The sequence below is a fragment of the Panthera uncia genome, chromosome A2 (assembly GCF_023721935.1).
Source record: "Panthera uncia isolate 11264 chromosome A2, Puncia_PCG_1.0, whole genome shotgun sequence".
Classification (NCBI taxonomy): domain Eukaryota; kingdom Metazoa; phylum Chordata; class Mammalia; order Carnivora; family Felidae; genus Panthera; species Panthera uncia.
In genome coordinates, this window is record NC_064816.1 from 52,488,911 (window position 1) to 52,507,318 (window position 18,408).

The 18,408-nt window shown below is 36.5% G+C and overlaps 1 protein-coding gene across 5 annotated transcripts in view; it reads right to left on the minus strand.

The window, feature by feature from the left end:
* Positions 1-18,408, minus strand: part of TMCC1 (transmembrane and coiled-coil domain family 1) — a 247,514-nt gene that overhangs the window by 167,820 nt on the left and 61,286 nt on the right. For 4 of the 5 annotated variants that reach the window (XM_049641038.1, XM_049641034.1, XM_049641037.1 and 1 more), the window contains one exon: positions 13,338-17,718. In XM_049641038.1, the coding sequence (XP_049496995.1) occupies positions 13,338-13,904 (567 nt within the window). In that variant the 5' untranslated portion in view covers positions 13,905-17,718. The remainder of the gene's footprint in view (positions 1-13,337; positions 17,719-18,408) is intronic. The other variant, XM_049641039.1, reaches the window with a different exon arrangement.

Sequence of the window (18,408 nt, forward strand, 5' to 3'; positions counted from 1 at the left end):
CTATATTTTATTTGCACATTTTATTTACCTCCTCTTACTATATAGTAAACTTGACAAGGGAAAATATTCTTTACTTGTTTTATTCACTCATATATTCTCAGCACCTAAATCTGGAGTGGGCAAAGTATGGGCCATGGCCTGATACTGTCCACTACAGCCAAACCCAGGTATGCCAATTGGTTTACATATTGTGGGAGGCTGCTTTCATGCTACAATGCATTGTTGAGTAGTGACAAAGACCAGATGGTCAAAAATATTTACTACCACTATTTACAGAAAAAGTATGTACAGCACTGGCCAAAAACAACATTAGGTCAAACACTCAATAAACATTTACTGAACACAAATGTATGAAAAACAAACAATGGCAAAAAATATTTCTGATCCCTCAGTATTTTAATAAGATATAAAAAGAAGAGAAAATAAACTGAGACATCATCATGGAAGCTCTCAGTGCCCTCACCAGCTCTGCACTTTCATCTGTACAATTTTTCATATTCTATATCATAGATTCAAAGAACAAAGTTGGCAAGAGCACTAAAAATCAGATAGTTGAGTAACTTGCCTAAAATAACTCAGCTATTAAATGGCAAATCCAGGACAGAAGCCTTTTTCTTTTTAAACTGTTCTCCACTATAATCAAGCAAACTTTAAGGTGACAATTATTTTCCACTCTTCTATTTGAGGATGAGATATAAAATCTGACAATTAATATTACAAGTAAGCTGAGTGTTTAAAAGTTTGACTCACCACAAAACAATGATTATAGTAGATAAAAACTTGAGGGAACCCAACTAAATGAGCCTATTCTGAATCTGAAGGCCTCCTTTCTCCCCCCTAATTCTATTTCCCCCCTTGATGTTATCACTCTATTTTTAAACATTAACAGTATCCTAATACCATGGCACATTTATATACTACATTGAAATTTCAAAGCATTTACTTAATGATAATCTCAATTTATACCATAAACTGTACACTTGACTTCTGGACCACTATGAATCTTACCATTGCTTTGAAACACAGCCTATCTCTAGCCTATAGTGAAAACACACATTCAATAGCCATCTTCTTAAGTCTCATTCTTTCACTGGGTCTTCTATTGCAATAACCTAATAGTTTTTCGAAGATATTTTATGCTGTTGTATAACATTTACCTCATGGCTCATTATTCCTTTCTTCATAGAGAAGCCCTTTCTTAATAATCAACTCCGTTTGCCTTCTAGGGAAACTCTACTTGGGACCTTCAAAGTGACCACTGTTATTTTCTTGCTTTGAGTTATCTCACTGCTCTATTTAAGACTGCTAAGACCCTGGTTTCAGCCATCATCATTTCTTGCCTAGATTCTACAGCAGACTCCTAACTTGCACCCTAGATTCCCTGTAGTCTATTCACATGGCAGCCAAAGTGATTCTTTAAAAAATAAGATTATAACTCTTATGCTTGAAATACCCATTGGCTCCCCATCTTGTTCAATCTTTACAATGTCTATGAAGCTCTACCTGATCTGACCATCTGTGACCTCTCTGACCTCATCTCTTACTACTGTCCTGTGCTCACTCACTGGCCTCTTTGCTATTCCTTTAACATTCAGGCAGACTCCCACCCTGAGGTTACTTCATCTGCCTTGAATATTTATCACCCCCCAGCTAGCCCACCACATGAGTAACTCCTTCATCTCAAATCTTCACTCAAATGTCACCTCCTCAATGAGGCTTACTCTTATCATCCCACTTTACACCTCCCCTCCATACAGTCTTGATCTCTGTTATCTCATTTTAATTTTTTTGCACAATACTTCCTCATCTCACAACATAACATGTAATTCATTTGTTGTATTTATTGTATTCAATCTCTTTCAATCAAAGTAAACTCCAAAATGGTAGAAATCTCTGACTGTTTTGTTTTCTGATGTATCCAAACTACCTAGGACACTGTCTGGTACATAGTAGGTATTTAATAAATACCAATGAATGACTGAATAAAAGCTTACTCTGTTTCAAAGATTTAGCCATGTGCATTTTTTTTTTTTAACGTTTATTTATTTTTGAGACAAAGAGAAACAGAGCATGAATGGGGGAGGGTCAGAGAGAAAGAGGGAGACACAGAATCCGAAACAGGATCCAGGCTCTGAGCGGTCAGCACAGAGCCCGACACAGGGCTCGAACTCACGACCGTGAGATCATGACCCGAGCTGAAGTCGGACGCTCAACTGACTGAGCCACCCAGGCGCCCCACCCATGTGCATTTTCAAACTCACTAATTAGACTTCCTTTCTTGCTCTCCATGTCTATTTACTACTCACTAATTCACTGAACACATAAACCAAGGACAGAAGTATTGGGCACAGGGAATTCAAATGTGAATAAGATACCTTGTCCTCAGGGCACCTGGGTGGCTCAGTCAGTTAAGCGTCTGACTTCTGCTCTGGTCATGATCTCATAGTTCATGGGTTTGAGCCTGTTTGGGATTCTCTCCCTCTATCTCTCTCTGCCCCTCCCCCACTTGTGCCCACACACACACACACACACACACACACACACACACACTCTCTCTCTCTCTCTCTCTCTCTCTCAAAATAAAATAAATAAACTTAAGGAAAAAAAAAAAAAGATACCCTGCCCTCAGGTAACTCTTGTCTTCACTTCTACCATCAATTCCTTGATCTAAACTACTGTCCTCTCTCACTTGGACTGCTATGATAGCCCTCTGGCTCACCTACCTGTATTCAGTCTGAACCTACTCCAATCCATTCTGTAAGCACAGTCATATTCTCTAATCACAAAGTTGATATAGTGCTCCCCACACACACACCTTGTTTAAATGCTTTGATGCTACTCGTCCCTCTTAAGTGGGAGAAAAACACCTTAATATTATCTGCAAACATTTGTATGAACTGCACCTATCTATCTCTCCAGCCTTATCCAGTATGCACTTGCATATGCACATACACAAGTATATATACCTGCCATTCTATCATTCATACTCAGCAAACCTCCCCGCCTTCTTAGGGCCTCTGTACCTGCAGTTCAGCTATCTCAAATAAACCTCAGCTTATCCTTACGAGCTCTGTTACCTCCTCAGGAAAGCCATACCCTGACTTCCTTGACTAGGTCAAATTTCTCTATGATAGACTCTAGTAGCACATGTCACAGTTGAAAACTTAATTTGAATGACTGTTTAATATGCGTCCCCATCTGATTATAAATTCCATGAGAGTAAGAATCACATCTGCTTTTGCTCATCATAATATCTGCAGTGCCTAGCACATATTAGATAATATATATATTTGTTGAATAAATGATTAAAACATAAACCAAAATACGGAAATATGAAAACTTTAGAGGAAGAATAAAAAGGGTAGGAAACAAGTGCTAGGTTCTGTATGTGACAGGGAATGGCATGAGGTAAAGACGTCCACATGGGCTAGAAGGCCTTGCATGCCATTTTAAGGAAATTTCTTTACTCCTCATGTAATGGTGGAGCCAGTGAAGGACTTTTAAGCAGTGGAAATGGCACCATTTGCTTTGTTTTAGATAGCCCTCACAAGCTACATGCAGCATGAAAAAAGGATTTGAAAGAGCAATGAGACAGTTGAAGGCCCAAACCAGGGCACTGACTTAGGAATGGACAATAGGGACAAACTTGGGGATCATGTGATTGAGGAGTAAAAGAGATCAGAATAACGCTAAGGTTGACAACGTGGGTGACTGGTGGCTCCAGAAAGTCAGACCTAGTGATTCTTAAACTCATGGGACTTATTGCACTAGAATCATCTGAGGCCTTGATTAAAAACAGGGTTTTGGGGGCACCTGGGTGGCTCAGTCAGTTCAACATCCGACTTTTGGTTTCGGCTTAGGTCATGTCTCAAGGTTTATGAGTTCAAGCCCCACATCAGGCTCTGCACTAACGTGCGGAGCCTGCTTGGGATTCTCTCTCCCCTCCACCTCTCTACCCTCCCCTGCTTTCTCTCTCTCTGAAAATACATAAAAACATTAAAAAAACAAACAAAAACAAAAACATGGTTTTCTAAGCTCCATACCAGACCTTCTAAATCAGAAATTCTGAGAATAGGGCATAAAAATTATATTTTCAACTAGTGTCCTAAATGATTTCTTCTGCATTCATATAAGTTTGGAAACAACAGAGACAGGAAACATACTAGAAGATAAAAAGGTTTATGAGAGATTACGATGAATTTAATTTTGGAAATGATGAGTTTGAATTACCTATGCAGATAACCAACAGACAGTGAGATAACTAATTCCGAAGATCACAGGACTGGCCCAGTTGGAGACCAATATTTGGTAGAAACTGAAAGTATGACAGCATTTAAGTTCACAGAAGAGTGAAAAGAGTGGTATGGCTATGGTTAAAACTCCAAAGGACACAACATTTAAGATGCAGACAAAAGGATTTGCTCATTATTCAAAAAATACCTTAAAATGCTATTTCTGCAGGAGACATTTGTATGCAAAATGTTGTCCTACTAGGTGTTGGGAGGGATATCAAAGCTAAGATGTGGCACCTCTTGCAAGCCCTGTGGACAGTTCTAGGCCTTCTCTCAATACATCAGCCAAAATGTCAGAGGTCTTATTCAAGTCCATAAGATTCCTTGTAAGAGTGTATGTTTACTAGAAAACACTAATTTGTTTCATTCCCAAAAGTCTTTAGCTTAGAAGAGATCCTCAGTCTTCATTACCCACATCAACAACCTAAAGTCCTTCTTCCTTCAAAGCTTTCCCAGATCCTCTGGACAGAATTAATTACTCCTTCCCTAAATACACATTTTTATATTGCTTGTGGCACTTATCACATTGTATCCTGTATTACATGTGGAGGTGGCAGAGTATTACAGAAAGGGGACCAGCCTACAGAAATCAAAAGCTTCACTCCTTATTTACAAGTTGTGTGACCCTGAAATCATTTATGTTTCCTACTTTGTGAATTAATGACAATAAGGACCTTCATTACCATCTCATAGAATTACTAAGAAGATCAAGTGAGATACTTCATGTCAAAGTGCTTTATTAAAATTCCTAAGTTACTTTTTTCTTCTATGGGTACATATTCTCTTTCCTGCTAGTTCTAAAAATCTTAAGAGCTGGGATCAAGTGTTATGTACCTATATATCCACTACAGCATTTTTCAGAACATCTTACATGTAACAGACACTCAGAAGTTTGGTCAAATATGTTAATCAGATGATATGAAAGAAAAAAAGAGAGACAAGTTATACCCTACCTCATTCCAAAAAAGACCTGAGGCAGCTGACACAATGTTTCTTTGACCACTCTCCTAATTATCCTGCCAGTAAATGCATTGTCCTTGTTCATATCATTCCGCTTTCTGAAATAATCCTTTCTCCTACACCCACACACACACACACACATCTAAATCTTATTTCTCTTACAAGACCCAAATCAAAGCGCCCACCTCCACTTCCCTCCTCTAAGCTTTGTATTCACTCCAAACTAGAAGGATCTTTCATCTTCTCAACTTATCCATACCATTTATCATACAGATAACTTTTATATTGTTTGCTGTATCTCCAACTAGACTGTAAGTTCACTGAGTCTAGGATCTGAAAGTTTTCAAATCCTCGGGAGAACTTTAAAGGTGAATAGTAGGTGTAATAGAAAAAATCTTTAGTAGCCATTTTTAAAAATCTAAAGGATTTCAGAAAGATCTAAAATAAGACCATCTTATGTATGAAATGCTACCCTGAATTTTCATAAATTGAGTGCCAATTACTGATTGTTTCTGTATTATACATACAAATGAAGCTAATATTTTAAAGTACAGAAGGAAAAAGTACATCGTTTGTATCTCCCAAATACTCAGACCAATGTCCAGCACATTAAAATGGAGAGACCATCTGGTATGGTAGGTAAAAGCAGTTTTTGAATGAAATAATGCCTAGAATACAGATGTTATTAAAACATATCTAATCAAAATGTAAATGCCTGCATTTAGTATTTAAGTTCTGAAACACTCTAGTTGTGCAACATGCTGGCAGTGAAACCATGGGCATACTTAACTTCTCTATGCCTCTGCTGCTTCATGCAGAAAAAAATAGGGCTGTTTTAGAACTAATGAGAAAACTATATAATGTGTTTAAATATATTGCCTGCTACATAATAAGCACACAATGAATGTAGCTATCATTATCACCACTCCCAAATATTTCTTGATTAATAAATATTTCAGGGGTGCCCGGGTGACTTAGTTGAGTGTTTAACTCTTGATTTCGGCTCAGGTCACAATCTCACAGTTGTGGGATTGAGCCCTGCGCTGGGGCACATGGAGCCTGCTTAAGATTCTCTCTCTCTCTCCCTCTGCACCTCTCTCCCACACTCATATGTATGCGCACTCTCTCTCAAATTAAAATTTAAAAAATAAAAATATTTCATATATTCTACATAAAGGAAATTTAAATATTTTGATTTCTCTATCTCCAACTCAATATAAAAAAGTTACCATAAATTATGGTATTACAACAAAATATGTTGTAATATTACTCAATCAGTAAAAATCTAAAAAAGAATATTTATGGATATCTAAAAATGCTCAAGGCAGAATTTTAATAAAAAAGGATACAAAATTGTCCATTTAGTAAGATTCTAGTTTTATTTTTAAATGTTAATCTTAAAAGAACTAAATTTAAATGTTCTATGTATTTTGCGTATTTAAGTAAGTAGTATATAGAGAAAACATGCCAAAATATTCGCAATACTTATTTTTGTTTTTTCCTTCTTTTACTCTGTATGTTCAATGTTTTCTACATTAAGCATGCTTCTTTCAAATTCAAAACATTTAACTTTATAACTTTCAAATCACAAAGCACTTACAGAAAAAAACTGCTTTTGTGAATTTGAAGATGACCCTTTAAATGATGTAACTGCAGGACACTGGATATGTCAACAAAATTTTTATGTGGGAAAAAGACAGACACTGGTAAATCCAAAAAGGAAGGGAACAAGAACCTTTGTGTTCAACATGTCATGATTGTTCCAACCAGGTCTCATTTCCATCATTAGGTCAAAGCCATGCTTTGTACATATTAGGCACAAATAAATACCTGCCAAATCTGAATTTAAAAAAGGAATCTAGCTTAAAGGCCAAGAACCTACTTTTAAAACTAGACTTGTTAAGTGGCAGATGGCTAAGGCAGAAGCAGCTGGCTTTCAAAACACAATGGCTACATTGGAAAATCAACTCAACATTTGTCTTAGGGTTATGTTTGTACATGCATACATGTACATGCAAGTCTGTAATAATGCTGTTAACTTAAATGGGACACAGATATCAATGTACTCAAACAATTACCACCAGTATTAAAACATTTCATCCTCAACACAAAAATAGAGGCACCCATATTTGGAATTTGAAACAATCTCTCATACTAAGATACAATAAAATAGAAGCTCTCCAAACTAATTTCCACTTAATTAACCAACTTGCCATATCATTCTCAAACTTCATTTTCTCTGAAAGACATGCAGATTTTATCCTCACAGGATAATCAGTGTTCATGGCTGGTACACTATGGTACACTCCCATATACACTTAAGCTCCTACATCAGTTTGTTAAGTTATATTCATTTATAACTAAATAATTTAATTAAATACTACATAAACCAATCAGATGAGTATAAAAGGGTCTGTTATTTCTATGAAAACACAGGTGCTTTGGAAAGACTCAAGAAAAGCACATTGCTTTTTTAAAAACGAATTTAAGGGGCGCCTGGGTGGCTCAGTCGGTTGGGCGGCCGACTTCGGCTCAGGTCATGATCTCACGGTCCGTGAGTTCGAGCCCCGTGTCGGGCTCTGTGCTGACAGCTCAGAGCCTGGAGCCTGTTTCGGATTCTGTGTCTCCCTCTCTCTGACCCTCCCCCGTTCATGCTCTGTCTCCCTCTGTCTCAAAAATAAATAAACGTTAAAAAAAAAAAAAAACCGAATTTAAAGTGGGCAAAGCCTTTCAAGAGCCCCCGTTCATGCTCTGTCTCCCTCTGTCTCAAAAATAAATAAATGTTTAAAAAAAAAGAATTTAAAATGGGCAAAGCCTTTCAAGAGATTAAAATCTAAGAGGCTGTCCCACACTGCTTCACAAGTGTCACCAGGTTATCACTCCACTTTATAAAAACTTAAAAACTAGAAATTATAATCCATGCAATGAGTGAAAGGTACAAAAGTCCAATCAGTAGGTTTATATTTTAAAATTTTAAGGCCTTGGTTTTAAGTAAAATATTCAAAATACATACATACCATTTTTTGATCATAAAAACTTCAACTGACTTTTGATTAAGTGACAGACTATTATATTGGCTAATATAATATAAACCCAATTATATTGGCTAAGAAGGTAAGTAGAGTACTTTAGGTTCCAGCAATTTGATGTTCACAAAGAGAATGTAGCCTACACTTCTAAGAAGCAAATAAAAATCTAGTCAAATTTTATAAATCACAACTAATGTTACTGCATTCTGATTTTACACATGAATAACATGAGCTTTATCTCCCAGACTGGTGATTATAAATAAAATTATTAAAACTATAAGAAGTCCATTCTTCAGCAAGTGTTAACTAAGCAAATAGCAAACTGTTTGAATGACTATTCTGCTAATTCTGAAGAATTGTCAGATCACTTAAACGTCTAGAAATAATTAACATCAATTTTTAGAAATAATCTTCTTTTTAAAATCACCAGCCAATCTTTACCAACTGCATAAAAAATAAATATTACCAATCTTTTCATGCCATTAAAGAAACAGAAATTAAAAACCCCAATGCAATACCACTCACAAACTAGAATGGCTAAATTTAAAAATGATGACAACACCAAATATTGATGAGGATGTGAAGAAACTAAAATTTTCATACACTGCTGACAGAAATGCAAAATGGCACAGTCACTTTGTAAGTTAAACATGCATCGTGATAAATATATACGTGGTCTTCATTTCAGGTTCCTGGCACAGAGCTCCTGAAACCCTTGGATTTCTGGAGTGTGTGCTAATTGGATGACTAGTAGCCCCAGGATAGCTTTAGGATAGATGCAGAGTGCCAGAAAGACCAAGGCTCAATTAGAGGAGTGGAACTTTCATCCCCACCTCTCAACCTCCTGGAAAGGGAGAGGTTTTGGAAATGAGGTAATCACCAATGGCCAGTGATTTAACCAACTGTACATGCATAATGAAGCTGCCACAAAACTCCCTAAATGACACGGTTCAGAGAGCTTCCACGTTGGTGGACACTATGTGTTGGGAGGGTGGTGTACCTAGAGAGACACGAAAGCTGTGCATCACCAAACCTCCCCATCTACCTTGCCCTAGGCAGCTGTTGTACTTTGGTGGTCCTGAACTGTATCCTTTATAATAAACCAATAAATGTAAGTAAAGTGCCTTTCTGGGTTCTGTGAGCCATTCTAGTAAATAACCAAACCTGAACAGGGAGTTGTAGAATAAATTGTTGGTTGGTCAGAAGCACAGGTGGGAACCTGACACTTCCAACTGACATCTCAAGTGGAACCAAGTTCTTTAACAGTAAGATCTACATTAACTCTAACGAGTTACTGTCAGAATTTAATTGAATTGTAGGACACCCAGTTGGTGTCAGAACTGGTTGTCAGCGTGGGGAAAAAAAAACATACATTGGGTGTCCAAAGTGTTTTTGAGTTAAAACAGGGCAGACACATTTACCATATGAATCAGAGAAATGAAAACATTAAGTCCTACATACAAAAGTTTATAGCAGTTTTATTAATAATAGCGAGAAAATGGACATAATCCAAATGTCCATCAACCAGGGAACAAATAAACAAATAGATACATATCAGAATACTACTCAGCAAGGAAAAGGAATGATGCAACAACTAATTCTCCAAAGCAGTATGCTAAATGAAAGAAGCCAAACACAAAAGACTACATACTGTATAATACCACTTATAATAAATTCTAGAAAAGGCAAAACAATAGTAATAGAAAGTAGATCAGTGGTAGCCAAGGATTAGAGAAAATAGGACAGACTACAGCAAAGGGGCATAAGAAATCACTGCGGGGTAATGGAAATGTTCCACATCATGACTACTGTTTTATGACCACACCTTTTTAAAACTAATCAACTGTATATTTAAAATTGGTGGGTTTTCATGGACACCTCACTGGCTCAGTCAGAAGAGTGTGCAACTCTTCATCTCAGGGTCGTGAGTTCGAGCCCCACATTGGGTATAGAGATTACTTAAATAAGTAAAAACAAAACAAAACAAAACTTAAAAAAAAATAATTCGTGGGTTTTCATAAAAATCCTAGAAGGTAGTAATTTCTCTGACATCAGTGGGAGTAACATTTTTTTAGGTATGTCTCCTGAGGCAAGGGAAACAAAAGCAAAAATAAACTATTGGGACACTTCATCAAAACAAAAAACTTCTGCATAGCAAAGGAAAACAATCAACAAAAAACTAAAAGACAATCTACTGAATGGGAAATGACATATCCAGTAAAGGGTTAGTATCCAAAATATCTGTAAAGAACTTATATAACTCAATACCAAAAATACAAATAATCCAATTAACAATGTAAAGACATGAACAGACATTTCTCTAAAGAAGACATAGAGATGGCCAATAGACACATGGAAAGATGCTCAACATCATTCATCATCAGGGAAATGCAAATCAAAGCTACAATGAGATATCACCTCACACCTGTCAGAATGTCTAAAATCAAAAACACTAAAGAATTGGTGAGAATGTGGAGAAAAAAGAACTCTTGTTTACTGTTGGTAGAAATACAAATTGGTGCAGCCACTGTGGAAAACAGTAGAGGTTCCTCAAGAAATTAATAATAGAACCACAACGGCATCCAGTAATTGCACTACTGGGTATTTACCCAAAGAATACAAAAAACACTAATTTGATACATATATGCACCTGTATGTTTACTCCAGCATTATTTACAATAGCCATATTATGAAAGCAATCCAAGTAACCAATGACAGATGAATGGACAAAGAAAATATGGTACATATACACAATGGAATACTATTCAGTCATTAAAAAGAATGAAATCTTGCCATTTGCAACAACATGGATTGATCTAGAGAATACAATGCTAAGTGAAATAAGTCAGAGAAAGACAAATATTGTATCATTTTATTCACATGTGGAATTTAAGAAACAAGATGAATGATTAAAGGAAAAAAAAAGGACAAACCAAAAGAACACTCGTAACCATAGACAACAAACAGATGGTTACCAGAGGGGAGGTGGGTCGGGGGGTTGAATGAAACAGATGAAGGGGATTAAGAGTACACTTATCTTGATGAGTAGTATTAATATATGGAATTGTTGAAATGACTATATTGTACACCTGAAACTAACACTATACTGTTAACTACACAGGGATTAAAATAAAATAATGAAGTAAAATCGGTGGATTTTTCTGTAAATACATGTATTAAAGAAACAATTATTAAAAATGTTCCCCCCTTGGCTCTCTATGAAGTTTTCTAAAGCAATATAAACACACACAATATGCTTTACTTACAATTTTTTTTTTTTTTTTGAGAGTGGGGGGAGGGTGCACATGAAAGGGCAGAGGGGCATGGCGGGGTAGAGAGAGAGAGATCCACACCCAGTGCAGGTCTCAATCTTGACCCTGAGCTAAGATCATGACCTGAGCCAAAATCAAGAGTCAGATGCTTAAGTGACTGAGCCACCCAGGCGCCCCTAATTTTTAACATGAAAGTCTATAATCACAGAATCACAAGTAAAAAAAAAAATTTCTTAGTGTTCTCTGGTACAGATTAAGACAAATTATATAGTTGCACTGTTAGTTATTGTCAACTAGATTGTATAATCAATGACCAAATGTCCTTTTTATTTCAAAGATAACTATTATGGGGGCGCCTGGGTGGCTAAGTAGGTTAAGTGTCTGACTTGGGCTAAGGCCATGATCTCATGGTTCAGTTCATGAATTCGAGCCCCGCTTCAGATTCTATGTCTCCCTCTCTCTCTGACCCTCCCCGCTCACACTCTCTCTCAAAAATAAACATCAAAAAAAAAAAAAAAAAGGTAACTATTATGAACATAAATTTATATTATTTTCCTCCTTTATACCTTTAATTTTAATGATGTGAATCATTATTCTGATGATTGCTATTCTGGTGAATATGTTATTCAGACAGGCTTAACTTCTTAAAATGATCTACTGTCTATTACTCATTTGTTTCTAATGTCACATTTAGATGGAGAGGTTTAAAGGTTCTAGATTCAATATTTATATTTCCAGGCTAAATATTCAGTAAAATAAATTTGCCTGTGCCAGAAGCAGACACAGTATAAAAGTGAGACTGATTAATCATTAAAACTTAAGGAATACATAAAAATAAATCCAAAACACAGCAAGATGCTGACTTATAGGGCAGACCTGGCCCACAAATATGTTCAGTTTGGCTTCTATACTAACAGGTTAAAAATCAGGAAATGACTAAACTCATTTTCAAATTTCTCAAATCAGAAGACCTGGCAAGACTGGGCTCACAGTCCTAAATCACAACTATCAGCTAAAGCTAAGACGACATTGCCCCTTTAGACAGGACTTGTACTCTCCACTTTGTCCTAGCCCCATAACATGACTTCACTCATTGTTACTACCTGCCTGGCTACATGTACCTAAGTTTTCAAACCTTACCAGAACTATTTCTACTATGTGCCTTAACTAAGTTATTTTCATAAAACTAAGTTATACAAAAAGAGCTCCCCCTAAATTTGTTAAGACTAGTTCTCCCATCCAGGCAAACCTAAGAAACCTGTTTATTAAGAGTAAATTATAAGAATGCATGCACTTTATGACAGAATGCAAAATGTATACTGAATGCTGATGATGTGGCACAGTATATGAAAATTATAACCAATTTAGTATATTCCCATGCTAAGCAGACAAACCCAGATTCTAGAACTTTCTTGCCTTCATTAATGTAAGAAAGTCAATTCATGTGCAAAACCAAAACAAGAATCATCTTTGCTCCTCTACCATAAAACTGAGCCCTTAACACACAAAAGGCACATGAAAGATACTGAAGGTTTTAGCAAAAGGGTAAAATAAACAGAACATAGCAATATGTTAGGAAGCAAATAGGAATAGAATTATAGGGATCCATTCATTAGCTAGAATGAGTATTACTCATCCCATGTATTTAATGGGAAAAAAAAAACTATTTTTTACCACAACTTTGAGGTCCTTGCTATCTCTTTTTAGCTACCAAAAAGAAGTTTGGAGAGTCTTAGATATAAAGAACAGTAAGTTAACAGAAAAAGGAAATCTGGCAGACTTACCCGCTCTATAGTTGCCTCATCCCCTGGCAGACATGCAGCAGCAGCAGCACAAGCTATTTCCATCATAGCAGAGCTGGTTGGAGCATCAGTTGTAGATGAAGACCTGGGTCGGCCCGACTGCATAACAGTTGCCATCTCCTGGCCAGATTTCCTGTTGATTTGGGGGCTTCCCTTTGGGGCCTCTGGCTTGCCCCGCCTACTATGTAAGCTTGTCCCTCTCTTCATCTTGGGTGGCACTCGAATCTGCTGCAGGACACGATTCAGAGCTGTGGGGTGGGTGGGGACACCATCAATCTCAGCACATGCGTTCTGGCTTTCCAGATCCATTTCAGGTTCTGGATCTGCCTGAATTTGTTGCACATCGTGTGGAGACACTGATGACCTCCTGCGCTGGTGCTGGAAGAGATGCTTCAAGCCTTGGCCAATCACATTAATGTTCTCCAAAGCATTGTGGGTCATTTTAGACAGCTTCTGTTCTGATTCTGTCTGCTTTCTGGCCTCGGCATCTTGGGATTTGCCTCCAGGATCAGGGTCCTCATATAACTGTTCACTGCCCGAAGGCTCCATCAGTAGATTTAATATGCTTATTTGCAAACTCAAAAAATTTTAAACACACCAAGACTGTCAAATTAGGTAGGCATTTGCTTCAACAGTAACTACACATGCAGCTGTGAGACGGAGGCTTCATGCCTATCTAATGCTTAAAAAAAAAAAGAAGAAGAAAAGCAAAGAAAGAAAGAAAAGAGCATCTTATTACAAGTCCATGCAGAATTTTCAGTGTTAAAGAAAAAAACATGCCACTAGCCAAACAAACAGGCAATATCATTAAGCAATCTTTAATCAGAAGATTAAAAGACAGTTTTCTAGATAATGGGTAATGATTATTTTCTGGAATAGGAAAAAAGCTAAAAGTAAGTACACAGCAAATGAAAATAGCAATGTTAAAAAAAAAAAATCCCAACAGGTTTCAACATATGAAGAACTGAATACCAGAGGAGTCATCTTGGGATGGAAACCATAATAATAGTTCACAGAACAGCCATTACTTGGGAAATCAAGAAGGAACAGACCATTCATACGTACAGTCTAGATAAGGCAATTTAATTCCTCTCAGTCACAACCACAGTTAATTGTCCATATGCTGAAACTCAGCAAAGTAAATTCAAAGAATAATAGTGAGAAGTGGACATCCCAATCTAACTGTGGATTTTAATGGAAAAGAGAAATTTCTTGTTACCAATCATATTCATCAGTCACTGGTAAACAGGGGTGTTTATTGAGAAGAAAATGGAAACAAAAATCTTGCAAGTTGAATTCTCCGCTGAACACAAAGGACCATCTGGCACCATATGAGCAAACGATCCAGGCAGAATCTGTCTCTACAGAAACTAGAGCTTTGCCCTGTACCAACTATCAAGAAGAGAGCTTCAGAGTCACTCCAGAGGTGGGGAACAAGAAACAAGACAGTTTACATTTCAAATGGACAAGTGTTGAACAGCTGGGAGTTGGTCCCCACCCCCACCCTACCCTACGAAAAAGAGATTCAAAGAAATCCTTTTCTTTGAATAGTGTCATCTCTGACAGAAGCTTCTCACATATCCACACAAATTAAAAGCAACGAAGTAACACAGTAACTGGGTAGACGGAAGAGTAGAGAAAAAGAAAGGTTAAAATGCAATCACACACCAATATTAAATGCAGGAAATTAAAAGGAAGCTGAAACTAAGAGATGTAAAGTCAGCAAAACTGCCATGGTTATGGAAATCACATGCAAAAAAAAGGAAAGGAGATGGTAGGGATGAGATTTTTCTTAATGGAAAGAAACAGTACTTTTGTATTGAGGTTCTGCAAATATATAAGTTTGTATTAATGCACAGAACCTGAGGACAAAATATGATATAGGATGTTCTTTATTTCCCTATTTTCCCTCAATTTTTTGTTCAACGAGCTTTAAAACTCCCTACACTACCAAGTACTTTGAACAGCCTAAGTCACTACTAGTAAGGCCCTATGGGGGTCATGTTCTGGGGATATGGAGACTCCTTGCCACCAAGTAGCAATCTAGAAGGCATAAACTAGCTGGAATGTAAGAGTTAACTGTGAACTAAAGGATACTAGAGTTCAGAAGGGTAGGAATGTAAACCCTCTAGTTTTCTTCTTGGTAACTACTCTCAGAAGGAAGACCTTCTTACCGTGTATATGGCACTGTCATTGTGGCTCTGCTGTCCATATTCTTTCATACTTATTTACTCATCTCCTGACCTCTTCATGACTCAGAGGCATAAACATCACAACAGACTTAAAGACATTTATCTCTCACCAGTACCTTCCCACTTTCTAAATACCACAAAATTCTTTGCTCCTAAATTAGGCAAATGAGTAGCAGTCATGAGAACAGGAAATTTCACTGCTTTTTGCTTAAACTCTTTGTGGTCATGCTGAAATCCTGCCATACCACCGGGGCCTCTTGCCCTTTTCCTGATTGCACATTGCTTTTGTTTTTCCTCTTCCCATTGAGGGAGCTCAGAATGAAACCCTTAATCCTTATTAGTTAATGACTGTCTTGGCCTTTACTGGAGTTTTCTGGGGCTCCTTGAGGGCAAAAATATTGCCAATATTGCCAGTAGTACATATGTTTAATTATACTCACCTTCACTCATGAGTTTGTGGAGCACACTAATAGTTATTGAATTATTTCCACCCTACAAAGCATTGAGCCCCTCAGAGAAGAAGGGCTATGTAACCAAGATACTCCAGTAACTAATCTGGGCAATTGAGACCCTGAGGAGATGGGAAGATGTGAAAGCGGCAGACTAATAAGGTAGTAATTTACCTTTCTCCTTATTTGTATTCCATTAGCTAAATAATACAACTGATTTTTTTGTTGTATCTGGAAGCAAAAGATAGAAGTTTCTCCCATGAGAGTAAAAGATACCACGATTAAAGGAATGGTGTCAAAGTTAGCTGGAAAACCAAATAAATAACGTACTTTACTTGTCCTATATATAAAGACGTTACCTGTAAACCTGTTTCTTTGGGCAGTGTTATAAGCTAATCAAATGGCCATCTGATAATTTAAAAAAAAGGGGGGGGGGAAACATAATACATTTTTAACATAACTTCATTTGAGATTTCACTAGCATCTGTACATCATCTTTATTTTCAAACAACTGGAAATGATGACTGATTACAAATAAAAAAATAACAGCATTCCTAAGAAAACCTAGAAACAGAGTGTCAATTTCCAAGCCAAAGCTTGCACAGGCTATCTATACAGCTGCAAAGGTTATATACAACAGTAATAAATTCTGGGATTTCTAAAGGCAAGACATACCTGAATCATACTAAGCAGAGGCCTATTTAGCATGGAACCGTAAAAAACCAAAATTAAGCTTTAAACATCAAGTTCTAATGTAAGAATTTTTAAAAACAACCTGTTGCACTGACTCTAAAATGTACTAGTATTTATACTTGTATCTATTATCTGCATTACTGCTGTGATAACAATACAAACAAAAAATATGGTCAAAATTTTGAAGCTTGTTAAAATTTTCTGTAGGTCAACAGAAAATCTTCAAGGCTACCTTTTGATATACACCAAATATGATGGAAGGTCAAATACTGTGTCCAAAATACCAAAGACAGTGATGGTATACTGCTGACAGTAAGAATGCAAGCACTAAACAAATTCAATAATGTCAAAATTTTTTAGGACTCCCTTATTGTCTCCTTTAAGACAGCAAATTCAAATAAATAACCCTGCTCAGTTTATAAAACTCTCCAAATAATATATTGAGATGCCTGGTTTAACACAAGTTCAATCATAAAGTATCATAAGATAGAAATGTTGGCTTCACTTTTATTCACTCAGCTTCTCTGAAAAGTAAAGTTTTTATAAGTAAACCAGAAGAAGTAAAGAAAGAGAAAAGGGAGTAGAAGGATGTAAGGAAAAAGAGGGGAAAGAATACAAAGTAAGGAAAAGAGAAGGAAAAGGTAGCTATCTACAGACAAGGTATTTCAGAGAACTTTGTTAAATTCTCCGAAATTTTAACAATTTTCTAGAAAAGACATAATACACCATTACTTCACATTCAAGAAACAACCTACTCTGAATTAAAATCAGAAATAAGTTTAAAAGTTATGTTTTAAAACTCTGGCAAATGTTTAGGAGGGTGCTCTGGAAAACCATTCAAATTATATATAAATTATCTTTATTTTTTTTTTTTACTTTTTTTTTTTCTTTTCTGATAGATATGGTGACCAAAGCTTTTTGGCTTGGCTATTAACCAAGTTATTTCACTAACCATAAAGAGTTGTATACTTGCCTTTATCACTCTTCTTCAAGCACTTCTAAGGTGTACAGGAATCCTTTCAGGAAAAGCTGAAAGTGAACATTAAGAATTACAAAGTGAAAAACTTAGATGGGTAGCTTATCTATTACATAGACACAGAAAAAAACTGAGTTTATATGTTTATGTTAATATTTATCTTTCACTGGTAGGAGTAGGGTAATTTTTTCTAATATTTTTCAGTGTCTTCTAATTTTTCACAAATATTACGAAGAAAAATTATAATCAACAAAGAAGATATTTTTGAAAAAAGTGCTAACTTGTTAGTACTTAAGGAAGTGCACATGTAATAAATAGCAATGAATATTTTTACACTCTCATACTGAATTAGGAATGGCTATTAATTTTAAACTTAAAATGAGGGGCGCCTGGGTGGCTCAGTTGGTTAAGCGGCCGACTTCGGCTCAGGTCATGATCTCGCGGTCCGTGAGTTCGAGCCCCGCGTCAGGCTCTGTGCTGACAGCTCAGAGCCTGGAGCTGTTTCAGATTCTGTGTCTCCCTCTCTCTGACCCTCCCCCGTTCATGCTCTGTCTCTCTCTGTCTCAAAAATAAATAAACGTTAAAAAAAATTTAAAAAAAATAAATAAATAAAAATTAAAAAAAATAAACTTAAAATGAAATGCAAAGCAAGCACATAAAGACAATTTTATAAGCAAATATTTTTTCAAGTAGTTCGCAATTCTAGATCTGTAATATTGCATTCAAAGCTAACTCTTAAAAAC